At 44.5% G+C, this 14,007-nt stretch overlaps 1 protein-coding gene across 10 annotated transcripts in view; it reads left to right on the top strand.

Moving 5' to 3' along the window:
- Positions 1-14,007, top strand: part of HIPK3 (homeodomain interacting protein kinase 3) — an 87,726-nt gene that overhangs the window by 36,266 nt on the left and 37,453 nt on the right. For 7 of the 10 annotated variants that reach the window (XM_090142085.1, XM_090142086.1, XM_031607334.2 and 4 more), the window contains one exon: positions 6,270-7,365. In XM_090142085.1, coding sequence (XP_089998211.1) covers positions 6,272-7,365 — 1,094 coding nt within the window. In that variant the 5' untranslated portion in view covers positions 6,270-6,271. Of the gene's footprint in view, positions 1-809; positions 976-6,269; positions 7,366-14,007 lie in introns of those variants that run through there. The other 3 variants (XM_090142089.1, XM_090142083.1, XM_031607336.2) reach the window with 3 other exon arrangements.

Below are 14,007 nucleotides of genomic sequence, written 5' to 3'. Positions count from 1 at the left end.
GAAATGTGAATGTAGCGATTGTGTTCTCTGGTATTGCTGCTGGTGCAAATGGTGGCATTGAGTCACGAGTTCACGCTGATGTTTTATGTAAAATACATTGGTTTCAAATATATGGTGTTCTGTTTCCAGGCAGTGAGGTGGCTGTGCTGTGACTTGCTGCTATCACACTTGACCAAACTTGTACTTTCCATTGAGGTGGGTTTTGTTGTTTGCTTTTTGTTTTTAAATAGCCGATGCAGATGTATTTGTGAGCTGAGCCCTCTGTTGCTGCAGACACTGGTAGTATCTCTCTGTGGTTTCCCGAGTCGTGAGTTCAGAGGCTAGAAGCAGAATCTGTTACATTCTCATTCAGGGTATTTTATTTTTGTCCAGAACTGTTCAATCAGCCCTGTAGTCATGTTTTGCCTGAAGTGTAAAGGCACCCCGTATGGAACACTTTGTTGTGTGGGTAGAATAGAAATACTGATTTTTGTTTTTTTTAAAGAATGTAGCGGTGCAATTGAAGTCTGCCTTCTGGTATCACTGCAGCTCTGTTACTGTTTCCTGTGGAGGCGCTTGGATGTTGCACAAACAAGCCTTGCAGCGTGTTTCTGGAGCAGGTAGTAACTTTAGCGGCGACTCGATGGCTTCGTCGTTGGCTTCGTGCTGCGACTTCTATAAAGCCGGGTAACCCTGCCCACTCCACGCGGCGCTGGCAGGAGGAGAAGGATCTGCAGCTCCGCTCTGCAGCCTCGTTGGCGTCTGCTGCGCGAGAATTCCAAAGCTCTGACAGGTCTCTTTGCAAATAGACGTGCTTTACTCCCAGGTTCTGCTGTCATTTCTGTCCGGTACTCCCGGCTCTGCAGTGCTGTCCTGGGGCTCGCTGCCGTGCTGCCAGGTGCCTGTTGGTGCTGGCTGTGCGCCTGCCTCCGCACCCCCTGGGCATGCAGTCCTGTCCGGCTGCACCTCTAGGGCTGGGAGGAAACGACTCCTGAGGTAGGGCTTGTTGGTGAGCCGCTCTGTGTGTTCTCCTTTGCTTTGCTGCCCCGTGCCACCGCGCTGGGGCTCTGCAGATTGGCAGGAATGGCCGCGGGTAGCCGGGAGCTGGGTTCCCTGCGCCTGTCTCCGCGCTCATGGCTCTCCTGGTGTGTTTTCCTTCTTTGAATTCCAAGCGATCTTGATTGCCGGTGCTTTGTTACAAATAGCGTGGTTGAAATAAGGGCGTTCCTGGGCATTAACAGGGTATGAAAGTGCCTGCAGCAGTACAGCTTGTTCCGCAGTGCAGCCAAACATAACCCCAACAAAAAGATGCTACCAGCACCAAAGCGGAAGGAGGGGGCGACTGATTTAGTTGTGCCTTTGCTAAATAGCATCAAGAGTTGGGTGGCACCTAATAAAAAAAAAAACCAAAAAAACAAACCAACAGAAAACCAACCCTTTTTTTTTTTTTTTTTTAACCTGGGAATAACAGTAGTAACCTTACAGTGTTTTCGAGGTGGTGCACAAAGTACGTACAGTGCTTCAGGAGTGCTGCTGCTGGGCTCTTGCTTTGCTGGAAGCTGCCGAACGTTCAGAAGATCTTTGCAAGGAGGGTGTCCTTAAGCCAGCAGCAATCCCCTCCGACCCGGAGGTGAAAGCAGTGGGAAAACAAGTTTTCTGTAGTTAAAGTGTAACTGCAGCATTAGGCTGTGCCCTGGGCCAGGCCGTGCTGCAGGGCTTTCAGCAGAAGGCGCAGTTTAGGGCTCGTGGTGCTGGACATTGAGAAGCCCTGTTCATTTCTCACAATTCAGGCTGTAGCATGGCAATTTTTCCTGAACTGTAGCGTGGTGCTTTTACTAACTCTCATTACTCTTCTTCCCCACCCCCGTTCTCTATCAGGAGGAAATGTCATTCTGAAGTTAATTATTAATGGTGGTCAAGCCTGGAACAGCCTGTGCTTCTCAAGGCTGTTACAGCCTGCCAAATTTGTCATGTTTATGGATTCGTCTGGGGCTGCTTGGGAAGGCTGGAGAATTAGTTTCAAGAATCTAGCAAAGAGCATTGGTGCGGCTAGGTGAAAATTAGCAGCGCCTTACCAGAAGTGTTCTGTTCCAGGGGCAGGGGCTGTGGGTTTGAGGCTTGGTTTGTGTAAAGGGAGGCTTGGCTGGAAGGGGCAGGCAGAGAAGTGCCTCCTGTTTTTCTCTGCTGTATGAAAGCGCATTTCTTTGTTTGCACTACGAATGAATTTATTTAAAATGCGTTATTTCAGTATGTGGTGGAAATGTGTTTATTTTAATTACTTTGAGAAATCCACCTGTTTCTAGAGAAACTAGGAACAGTCTTAAAACCAAAGAAAGTTCACTCGTTTTGTATAATCTGTCAGTTAGTAGCTGAAGTGCAGGTTGCTCAGTTCCACCTACTTCAGACTTAGAGCCAAGATGTCTCAATGCTCTTTGGAGAGGCGCTGCCTGGACGTAGTGATAGTGGGTGAATATGGTGAGGTTCAACACGTGAAGCAAGCGAGGAGCTGCTTTCACCCTGTGTGCACCTCTGCCTATGGAGCAACCATCGTCCTGTGCATGGGAGAGGAGTGCTGGAACAATGCGAGGGAGGATGGGCAGATGTCTGCGAGGGTGAAGGCAATGAAAATCAAGTCCTGAAGCTACCCTAGTGGTCAAACCTCGCTCCAGGGCTCTGTGGGGGCTGTGCTCCTCAGTGATTTCTCCTGCCTGTTCTGTTTGCGTTGCATCCTGCAGTGATCTGGTGCACAAGTTTGGGCTTGGTTTTAAATGCAGTGTAACTGGAAGATGTAATCCAGCTGCTTGTGAGTGCTCAGGCTCGAGTCTGCTCCCCGAAACAAGCACGGGATGACCGACTTCCCTCAGCACCAGCTGCTTTGCTGCATGGCTCCCTGTCCTGCCCTGCTTGTTAATATAGATGTAGTCTGACACGCTGCACTTTGTATGAAGAAGCGGGAGCCGTCGTGATAAGAAATGTGTAGAAAGATGTGTAAGCTCAGTGCAATGGTTTGTGACAAGCCTGGGTAGGGGGCATTCCGCTCCTGGCAGGTGAAAATACGCAGTATGCTGCTGTCTTTAACCAGCAGAGCTCTTTTAGAAACACCTACAAAACCAGCACTTCTTTGCAGTGTAGGCATCTGTAAGATTACACTGTAAGCCAAATCTTCCAAAGTACCAACACAACAAAGCAAAACCCCATGGCACCGTGTCAGTGCTGTCTCAGGAAGGGGAGCCACGGCGTTTTCCCGTCCTCTTTGAGGCTCGTACCGCTCTGCTGTCTGTGTTTGTGGCTGGGTTTTCAGCTGGTGGACGAGAGCTCACTCTATTAATAACCGTCGCTTCTCAAAGTGGAGAGCTCTGGCAGCGTTGTGCAGAGTAAGCTGTGTGCTGATCTCCTGTATTTTGTTTCATTTGCTGTAGTACAGAGAGCGTGCTTCTGTCTGAAACAGTAACAGAGTGGTGGCAAGGGAGAAGTGTTAGGGGGAAGCAAGAGGATATGTGCACATAAATAAAAGAGGGTCTTGAAGTTCTTTTTCTGGAGTGAGATTTGTCTGTTGGTCCGGTCGCCACCACTGCGTTGCAGGTTGTTCTCCCAGGTACGTCATCTAATAGCTCAAGAAGAACTTCCTATCTGGGAGCAGAGCTGCCGGCAGCAGTGGAGCTGTAAGCTGAGGGCCGCCTTGCTTTCCCAAACAGCCTCCTGGACACCTGTCCCTGCAGAGGGCAGCGAGGTGGGTCGGGCTGAGCAGGACGCAGAGGGCGCAGGCCCTCAGCCTGCGGGTCAGGCACAGGGTGCAGCTGGGCCGCGGGCGCTGAGCTGCGTCTGTCAGGAGCTTAGCGACGTGGCTGGACTGCTGCGTCTGCTTAACGTTCAGATTTGTCATCTGAATTGGAGGCTAGGCCTGATGCGGGGTGGCTGTGCCAGGCTTCTTTTTTATTCCCTAATCCCTTTGTGCTCTTCACCTAAAGCAAAGCACTACGGGGGCGTGGAGGTGAGGCGGAGCAGGCAGCACCTAGGTTGTGCTAAGCAAGCGTGAAGAAACGAGGTGGTGCAGTACGAGGTGGTGCAGTACGAGGTGGTGCAGTACGAGGTGGTGCAGTACGAGGTGGTGCAGTACGTGTGAGCGGGATCATCTCACTTAGCAACAGCAGTGCTTTGGTGAAGCGTTTGCCTTTTGTTGGGGCAGCCGAGAGCCGCAGCACCGTGCCCCGGCCTGCTGCTTGCTTTTAGAGCATGTCCTGAGCTGGGTCAAAATTTTGTGGTCAGTTAGAAGGATTTCTCTGAAGAACCATAGAATCCTACAATGGCCCGGGTTGAAAAGGACCTCAGTGATCATCTAGTTTCAACCCCTTTTCTGTGTGCAGGGTTGCCAGCCACCGGACCGGGCTGCCCAGAGCCACATCCAGCCTGGAAGAATTGAACTTCATTTCAATTTGGCTTTCTGTATTTTTGTGTAGCAGTGTTGGGAGGGGAGGAAAAAAAAAATCCCTTCAAAGTGCACTGTGACTGTGCTGTGGTGTGAACCCAAGTGCGGTGAGCAGGGGCAGCGGGGAGGTGGGCTTCAGAAGTGTTCTTCTGAGCTGTGGTAACTGATGGCTCCTTGCCGATGGGCTGGGGGGGAGCTGGTGCAGTAGCTTACCCCTCCCCAGCCTCTGTTCGTGAGCCTTGATAAGGCAGGGTTACTTTTTTAGAAGGAGGTTTCAGATAAACCCACTGAATTGAAAGACTCCTATTTTTTTCTGCTGTGAGATGGTAATAAAAAGCATTCTCTTCTCGCTACTGTTTAAAACAAATATAAGTTCCATCTGTCTTAAGCTTTACCTTCTGCACATCTCTGTATGCTAGCTTCATGTAGTTTAGATGAGGTTTTGTGTTGTGGTTTGCCTTTTTGTTGTTAAGGTAGGTCTAAAAATAAACTCATGCGTAATTTCCACAATCGTGTTGATATGCTGATGTACTAAAAATGATGTAAATTAAAGCTATGTAATGGGTACGCAGGGATATTTCTCAATTTAAACACAATGCTTTTTAACAGGGTGTGTTATTTAAGAGAGGATTCGAAAATCTGGAGGACGTTTGCTTGTGTGTTGAGATGGTGCCTTTTCTTAGCGTGCAGCATTCCGTAACACAAGGGTTTCAGATGGTGTTTGACAGATCTGGAGTGGTACGCAGCAGGGTCGGAGGAGCCGGGAGCTATGGCATCTGTGAGGTTCTGTCTCCATGTTTTAAGGTGGAGTTGAGATCGCTTGTCATGTGTGCAGACGTGGTGCTGCTATTGTTTCCTATCTGATGATCTGTTGGCTCACTCAGCTTTGGGTTTGGGAAAGGCCTGTGCAGTGCAGAGCCCAGCTCTGGAAGCTCCTGTGGCACTGCTTTGCACACAACAGGTCTATTTATTCCTGATTTCTGAGATGCAGTGGCTCTTTCTGAAAAGGCTTTTGAAAGAGTGATGACCTGGAGAAAGGTAGAGTCGGTCAGACTGGAACTTTGGGTGCAGCCTTCCTGCGACTTTCAAAGTCAAAGCAATCCACAGTCTTTTGATTTTCACTGCTCTTTTAGCAAGGAAGTAATTGCATTGGCAGAAGTGTGTGTATGTGTGTATGCCTGTATGCCTGTGTGTGTAGAATAATTACTCTACATTTTAGTTTATCCAGAAAATGACAGTTGTTTATGTAAGCATGTACACATGTATGGTACTTTGGGCCCTGTCATGCACTGTGCTTCCTTGGCAGCGGAATTCCTGGAGTACTGATTGTTGTGTTGTTTGGTCATCTTCTCTTAAAAGCCTGCTGGTACTTATGGTGAACAGGTAGGATGATAGGCAGGGTCAGCTGACAGATAAGGACCCTTAAGTTATTTTATGTCATAAATAGGTAATTGAATTAGTTATTTATCTTAAGTTGTTGAAGACTATGGGATCTTCAGATGTGGAAATACTGGAGGTCTTTAAATGAAAACTGTGCCCTTATGCACAAAGGCAGTTCTTCCACGTCAGCAATCATTAGCACTGCCTGCTGCAGACCGTCTCACTTCTGCTCTGAACAGCGAGTGAAAACGTTGCCTACTGTACCCAGCTGCAGTCTAAAGACTCTGCACTGGGCAGGATTGATGACCTTGCATTTTCCATAAGAAACTAAAGACAAGTAGCTGGCTAGCTTGGCAAATACACTTCTGTCCTGAATTTTTTTTTTTTTTTTTTTTGCTTGTTTTAAATGAGGAAACTGCTGCAAACCTCAGAAATGTTGAATGTTGAATTCTTACCTATGCTTTGTCTTTCTCTCCCTCTGCAGGTATGGCCTCACAAGTCTTGGTCTATCCACCATATGTTTATCAAACCCAGTCAAGTGCCTTTTGTAGTGTGAAAAAACTCAAACTAGAACCAAGCAGTTGCGTGTACCACGAAAGAGCCTACCCACAAATCTATGTGAATGGTAAAAACTTTGGAATCTCTCCCCATAGGGTTAGTACTTTCCTTCAGACTAAAAACCCATTTGACAGACCTCGAGGACAGAACGTTTTGTTGCAGTCAAATGCTGTTGCTTTAAAAAATATTGCAGGTGCTACAAAAGCGTTAGCAGCGCAGGCGCAGCAAGCTCACTTGGAAGCACCTCAGCCTGGGACACAAGGAAACAGAGTAGATATACTGGAAGGACCCCAGCGATGTGGATTGAAGCGTAAGAGTGAAGAGCTAGATAATCAAAGCAGCACGATGCAGATTGTTGATGAACTGTCCATATTGCCTGCGATGTTGCAAACCAATGTAGGAAACCCAGTGACAGTTGTGACAACTGCTGCAACTTCAAAACAAACTGGTACAAGTGGAGATGGAGACTACCAGCTGGTACAGCATGAGGTTTTGTGCTCTGTGAAAAATACTTACGAGGTTCTTGATTTCCTTGGGCGAGGGACCTTTGGACAAGTGGTGAAGTGCTGGAAAAGAGGGACAAATGAGATTGTGGCAATCAAAATCTTGAAGAATCATCCTTCGTACGCACGCCAAGGACAAATAGAAGTGAGCATATTAGCAAGGCTAAGTACTGAAAATGCTGATGAATTCAATTTTGTGAGAGCCTACGAATGCTTTCAGCATCGTAACCATACTTGTCTGGTTTTTGAGATGTTGGAACAGAATTTATATGACTTCCTGAAGCAAAACAAATTCAGCCCTCTGCAATTGAAAGTAATACGGCCTATTCTACAACAGGTGGCCACTGCACTGAAAAAACTAAAAAGTCTTGGTTTAATCCATGCTGACCTCAAACCAGAGAACATTATGTTGGTGGATCCTGTTCGGCAGCCTTACCGGGTTAAAGTAATAGATTTTGGGTCTGCCAGCCATGTATCAAAGACTATTTGTTCAACCTATTTACAATCCCGGTATTATAGGTAGGTGTCTTTTACTTTAACTTCTAATTAATTTTTTTTTTAATGAAGTTAATGGTTTAAATAGTTACTCTTCGAGATATGTAGTCATAATTTGGAAAACATGAAGGCAATGTAAATCATCGCAAGGTTAAGTGGTTGGTTACTGTTATAAACATGAATATTTGTTCTGAACATTTTCATAACGCTCATTTTTTTTTCCTAGACATATTTTTTGTTTTGCTCTATCTGAAGCCATCACTAATTGCTATCTTGAGACCTTGGATGAAAAAGAAAACTGGAACAAAAATTAATCTTCACTTGTTTGTTTAGTGTTCCTTTTCTGCCTTCCTAGTATAACTTTATGTAAGCAGCTGGACAGTGCTAGAAATGCCATATTTTATATACTGTTGCCAAAGATTATGTAAACTGCTCTGTTTTTCTCCACTGCTTGTAAATATTTTGCCTCGTTCTTATAAACTTAATTCTGATTGAGTGCCTTCAGCAGCATAGACTTCAGTGAGTTTCTGAGTTAGGGTACTTAAATGTTTAAGGTGACAGTAGCTGGGCATTTAAAGTGATTTTGGTAAATGTCTGCATTCTACATTGGCCTTAACATGGTTGTGCGTTTCTGATGTTGTTTTTAATCCTTTCTTTGTATAAGCAATCCCATCAGTGTTACATGTAAAAGCCATTAATACTTACCATTGAGGGGTTTTGTTTCCTTTATAAGCTGAATTTGTCTGCGTTGAACCCCTTTTTCAGTTCTGCTTTGTTGTTGGCAGTTATACGTCCTGCCTGTCTCCGCAGAGGCAGTGAGAAGCTAGTAAACTAGGACAGTGAGTAATCTAAAGACAATTCTAAATATGCTTCAGCTATTCATGTTGGAAGTGAAAACTTGTGCAATACAGTTCTGGGCCTGACGAAACGAAGGTGCTGTGGCTCCTGCCAGAAGGATCTAACTGTTAGTTAACTGTAGCTTGTAAACAAGAACATTTCATGTTCTGTCCTTAAGTCAAATATTCTTATTAATCACTTGAATTTCCATGTTATTTAATTACAAATTGCAGCTAAGTGTTGAAAAAGCATGCAAAGTTGATCAACAGAAAACTTAACTGGGAAATCCTGTTGACTGATGCATACCCACATGTGGGAAATACGAAGGGAAGTATGTTTAGGGAGCTCTGGAGTTAAAAGCTGTGCACCATTCAAGTCGCCGCGTTTCCAGGCTCCTCAGACAGAAAAGCCCTGAAAAGGCAGGGTGAGTTCTGCAAGGTTGTGTGCGAGTGCAAATGTCTGAGCATCAGCTGTTGTGTGCAAACCCACAGTTCAGCAGGTGCGAAGTACGAAAACACTTAGGCTTTTTTATTGACGGATGTGATTGCAGGTGACTGTGAGCTGCTGCCATGTCTCTCGCCCTCCTTCTGCCCCACAGCTCACAAAGGGAGGCGGCTGCGAGCAGCCAGGCTGGGTGGTCCTGCTGTCATATTTGATTCTGTGGTGTCTGGTTTCACATTGATTTTCTCTACTCTGCACGGCTCACACACAGCATTGTGAACTGTGCTCAGCTGCTTGTATACATGTTTTAGCTTTGCTTTGTTTTGTTTGGCTTTGTGCTCCCTAACAGCTATACTTTATATAGAGTTCTGACCCGTGTACGGAGCAGGCCTCTGTGCCTCGTGTAGTTGGATTGCTGTGTTACATTATGGATGCTAAGGCGTGAGCATGGTTTGTTATGAGTGTTCCAAAGTGTTATTTCCGCTTCTCTTTTAAGCCTAAACTTGCAGACCTATGCACTCTCGTTGGCTTGGGGTGGGAACTTTACATGGAATTTAGCTCGTGAAAAGACTGAATGATGTTTTTATAGAGAGATACAACACGTGCACCTAAAATTCCCGGTTACTAAGTGGCACTGAAGTGCACTGTAAATATTCAGACTGTGAAGTAAAATATGCTCTTTATCCTGTGTAGTTTTACAGTCCTGTAAGGTAGCATTTGAGTCAAGGCTTAATGTTTTTTTAAACAAACATGCAAATAGAAGAGTCTGACAAGTTTAGGTTGCAGTTTGTCTATTTGAATGGTTCCGATGTCATCTCCAAGGTAAATATTGGTTAAGATCATTTTGAAATGGGTTTAAATTTAGTAGGTTTTGTTTGGTTTGGGGTTTTTATTTATTTATTTTCCATCTCAAAGTTTAGTTCTGGTAAAGTTCTTAGTAGGTTGGATTTCACTGTGGGCGCATGGCTCCCTGCTGACTTAGTGGCTCAACTTAACTCTGCATTGCTTGGCAGTTTCACAGACTTTGTTTTATTGTTTTGAAGTACCTGACCAGGGTAAATAATACTAGAAAATAGGAGTTTGACTTAAGAAATGCTCTAAAGAGGAAATGCTTTCTCAGGGAATGAGAAGAGACTTCCCAGAACACGCTGTATTCAGACAGAACATATTTTGCAAGAGGCTGTGCTTCTTGTCAATCAGCTAAGCAGCTACTCCATAGAATATAGTTGATCACAAAATTTACTTAACAGTTTTTGTGTTATGAGAAGGTGGGAGTGATGGTGCAGGTTTGACTTGTTTGACTGATGACATGTTGAAACAAACCTTTAACAAAAATTGAGCTGCAATTGAGACTTATTGAGAACTCCTTTTGTTCAGTTCAGTGCTGTGTGTTTGTTTATATCGTATACAAATGTACTTGAACTATTCTGATGTGCAAAAGCACTCTGCTGAACTCTCAAGAAGAAGTAGTATGAAGCAGAGGGATTTCGTTTTCCTTTTAAACAGCTGTTTTAGGATCTGAGATCTCAGAGGAATGGAGTAATGCCTTTCAGCTTGTACGGTGCTGCAGGGGAAAGGAAGGAGCTCTTCTGGAAGCACTATGAATTTGGTAGAGTTTCTAAGTTACTCCTGCCATTCTCAAGGATGAGGTTTGTGCTTTCTGTATTGAAAGCACGTGCCTGCCATTGTTGAATGAACCAGAGAAACATGTAAAGAAGTTGAGCAGAAGTGAATGAAAACACTTTTATCTTATCATGCTTTCTTTTTTCTTGTGTATGAGACTGTCACGAACGAAGTGCTGCCAAAAATGGAGAAGGCAGCACCATCTTCTGTTATGCTGTCTTTTTTTGAATGGCAGTATGCTATGTTGGGTCTGTATGTGGTGGATGTGAGTAATACGTTGAAAACACAAGTAATAAAGCAAAATTAGGACTTAAATCAGGGAGTGTTGTACAGCCCGGTGAATGGACAGCGGGGTGACTTATGTGTCACCTTCTCTTAGTTAATAGCAAAGAAAGAAGTGGTTAAAAACAAATACGAAAATGCTTTTTGACATTTTTTGTTGCCTGATGGAAATTACTGCTAGAAATTCGATTATTTACTTGCTAGGAGAGAGTATGATATCAATAAACGTTAACCGCAAAGCCCTATCATAAGTTGTGGGTTTCTTTTCTATTTCAAAGGTGAAGTGTTATTCCAAATACTGTTTACCTAAAAGGCAGTGTCTGTATTACATGCAGTTTTTATGCTGGCCTGGGCTTTAATATTTATGGGATGGAGGGATCTGGTATTTGAAGCCTTTTCTTTGCTGTTGGTCTCACACTTTAAGACTGCTGACCTTTTATGAGTGATCTAAGCAGTGTATACTTCTCGGAAAGACAAAAGACCCTTTTATGTACAGCATAGGTGATTGGGCCTTTGTCACGGATGGAAATGGTATAAGCATGTTGTTCATCTATTCTCTCGATCACTAGTGCCCTAAATTGGGAAAACAAGCATTCATCCAAGACTAAAAGCTGCTTTTTTTTTCCCACAGTGTGGGTTAGGAAGCAGAGGAATCAACAGCTGTCTCTTATTTCTCAGCCTGTAGTCTCATGCTCATCCACTGAGTAGAAAGCTTTTCCGAGGCATGGCGTTCTTCTGCTCATGGAGTCATTTTCCTTTTCTTTGTCTCTCTCATAAGGTTATACGTGTTTTGGGAAAAGAGGGTGAGAAGAGAGGCTCAAAATGTTGGATTCCAAGGAGCAGTAATCTGCACAGCATCGCTGTTACCAGATGATCCAGGTAGTTCTGCTGACTTGCCCAGGGAGCCTACTTGTATTTAGCAGTTTCCATTGTTGTGAAAAGAGCTTGTGTGTGGCCTCAGTGCTGTGCTCAGAGGGAACTTCTTGGATCTGCTTTCACAGCAGACCTCCCCTCTTGTGTGGCACTCTTCTCAGGGAAGCTTCTGTTGGAGCTTCTGCAAAGTCTTCCCCCTTTGAAGTAGCTGTGTGCAACACCCGTGGTCAGTGCTCTGTTCTACACGTTAGGTGGTACCAAATGACACAGGTTTGTTCTGCATCTCACTGTTGTCTGTAGCATTTGGCTGCTGATCAAAGCAGGTAAAAACTTTATTTAAAAGATGCACAGTTCACCCTACTAGCATTGACGTAGCAGGGTTTGATAATGATAAAGCCTCATACTTCTCCAAAATTGTTGTCCTCCCACTTTTTACGTGGCTGTAACACCAAGTTTGTAAAATGCATCTCTGTATTTACATTGTAAGCATGGGTTGCTAAGGGAGAGTTTGTAGCAGCAAAGTCAGTGTTTGTGTGGGCAGAACTTTATGATTGCAAACCCTCATCATTGATTGGGAGGAGCTATTACTTCAGATTTGTTTTGTTTTCCAAGGGAAATCATGCTTCTGTTGACTTTTTTTGAGGTTGTCTTCCTAGAAAACCAGGTTTTGAACGCGAGTCTTTATAGACCTTACAAAGCTTAGCATTCCCAAAGTCCCGACGTCACAAACTTGAGATAGTCTGTGTGGGTGTAAGAACTGATGTGTTAGTTAGATTGCATGTTCCTCACGTGCAGCTCCAGATGGCAGTTTTACAGGCATCGTTCTCACTGCTTGTATAGCTGCGCTTGTTAAGTTTCCTATCTTTCATCTCCTGCCTTCCAAGAACACATCTGCTTCATCATACCATTCAGCTTGTATGCTGTAAATTTTATCATTAAGAAGTCCTTTTGGAGAGTAAAGAATTGGTTTCCTGATGGAAGGATGCTTTCCCTGGCATCCAGAGATTCATGATCAAACTATTCGAATTGGGGAAAATGAAGTGAACAGCGTAACTGATCTCCCAATAAAAAATGGGATCAGCTGAAGCTGTGGGCTTATGGGACACTCGAGTGTTGCTTGCAGACTGGAAGGCATTCGACTCTAAAGGAAAACTTGCAGCTTGGAACTGTTTTTCTGTTCCAGTGGTGACAGTGGTAAAATACGATCCCGATTTATTCAGTGTGCCCGCAAGGATAAGCAGAGGAGTAGCAGCAGTAAGTGCAGCCTGCTCATTCCTCAGTCAGTCAGCGATATCCTTCCTCCTGCTTTCCAACTAAGGGTAGTTGCTAATCAACAGAGCTGTTCCAGACAAAATGCCAAAAGTCACTAGTGTTGCAGCAGAGCCCAGAGAGCAGAAAAATCACGGCTGGATGTATTCCTGTTGGATGGAGCAGTCTTTCCCCCTCCCTCCCTCCCTTCCTCCTCCTTTTACATTTCTCGCCCATGGAGAGTCAGACGGGATGGAAAAAGAGATATCTGTTGCGTTCTGCGGTCCTGATGCTGCTGGTACATAAATCCACCCCCAACCCCTCCTCCTTGGCCCAAGGATACTTGTCAAGAGAGCTGTAAGTTCATCCGCCACTGGCTCCAGGCTGCCTCTCCTTCAGCCCTTACGATAAATGTTGGAGCTGTGGGTGGGATTTACTCAGCCAGTAGTTGTGCTGGGAGCAGTGACTGGGTCCTGTGCTCTCTCTTCTCTTTTAAAGGATTTGGGGAAAGGGCGAAGCAGCTGAGCCGTGTGGCTTTAATTCCTTTCCATGACTACAGAGAGAGCTATGTGTGTGCTCTGAGAGCGTTGCACTCGCACTGCTTTTTACTTATCACTATTCACCTGTGCACTTAGCTGCAGAAAAAAGCATTAACAACTTACGTTGGTTTTTTCAGTTTTATGCAACTGTTGTTTTCTCTTGCACACCCTTTGAAATCAAAAATAAATAAAATAAAAATCCTAGTGGCTGCATGCTCTTGGCCAGACTTGTTTTCTCGCTGGGCTTTGTAACTTGATTAAATGTGATTAAGTGTACTCCATGTCACTCCGGTTACTCCAAGGAGTGTCCATGGGCAGTACCTGCCTGCAGTGCTTTTTTCCTTTTGTGGATTAGGCTTGGAGGCATAATGGGTTATTATGTGTCAGCAGTAACGCATGAATCCATTGCATTAGAGTAACTTGTTAATTATCTCTAACATCAGAGCAACAGATTTTGCATGTATAAAATACCACTTTAAATCTGGTTTACAAATAAACATGGGTGTAAGCTTTCTTTATCAGGGGAGAAGTCATGCAGGAATCAACGTCTCAGGAAGCAACTGCTTTTCGAGTCCACCCGTTGCTGTCACATACTTGAAGCTTCAAAATAAGCTTGATCTGGAGTGGGATGTCTTGTTGTTCTCCTTTCACAATACCTACAATTCTTGCTCAAGAAAAAACCACTTTTTTTTTTTTTTCTTAGATGTGGAAATAGGAAGTAAAGCTCTCTCAATAAACTTGAGTGTTCTGTCAGGGGAGCAAGATACGAGAACAAGCTAAAAATTCCTCTGTAAACAACTCACACTTAAATATGCTAGCAGAT

The sequence above is a fragment of the Phasianus colchicus genome, chromosome 5 (genome assembly GCF_987193195.1).
Source record: "Phasianus colchicus chromosome 5, bPhaCol1.hap1.1, whole genome shotgun sequence".
Taxonomy (NCBI): Eukaryota; Metazoa; Chordata; class Aves; order Galliformes; family Phasianidae; genus Phasianus; species Phasianus colchicus.
The sequence above is the reverse complement of the archived record's forward strand: the minus strand, read 5'-3'. Positions and strand labels throughout refer to the sequence as shown.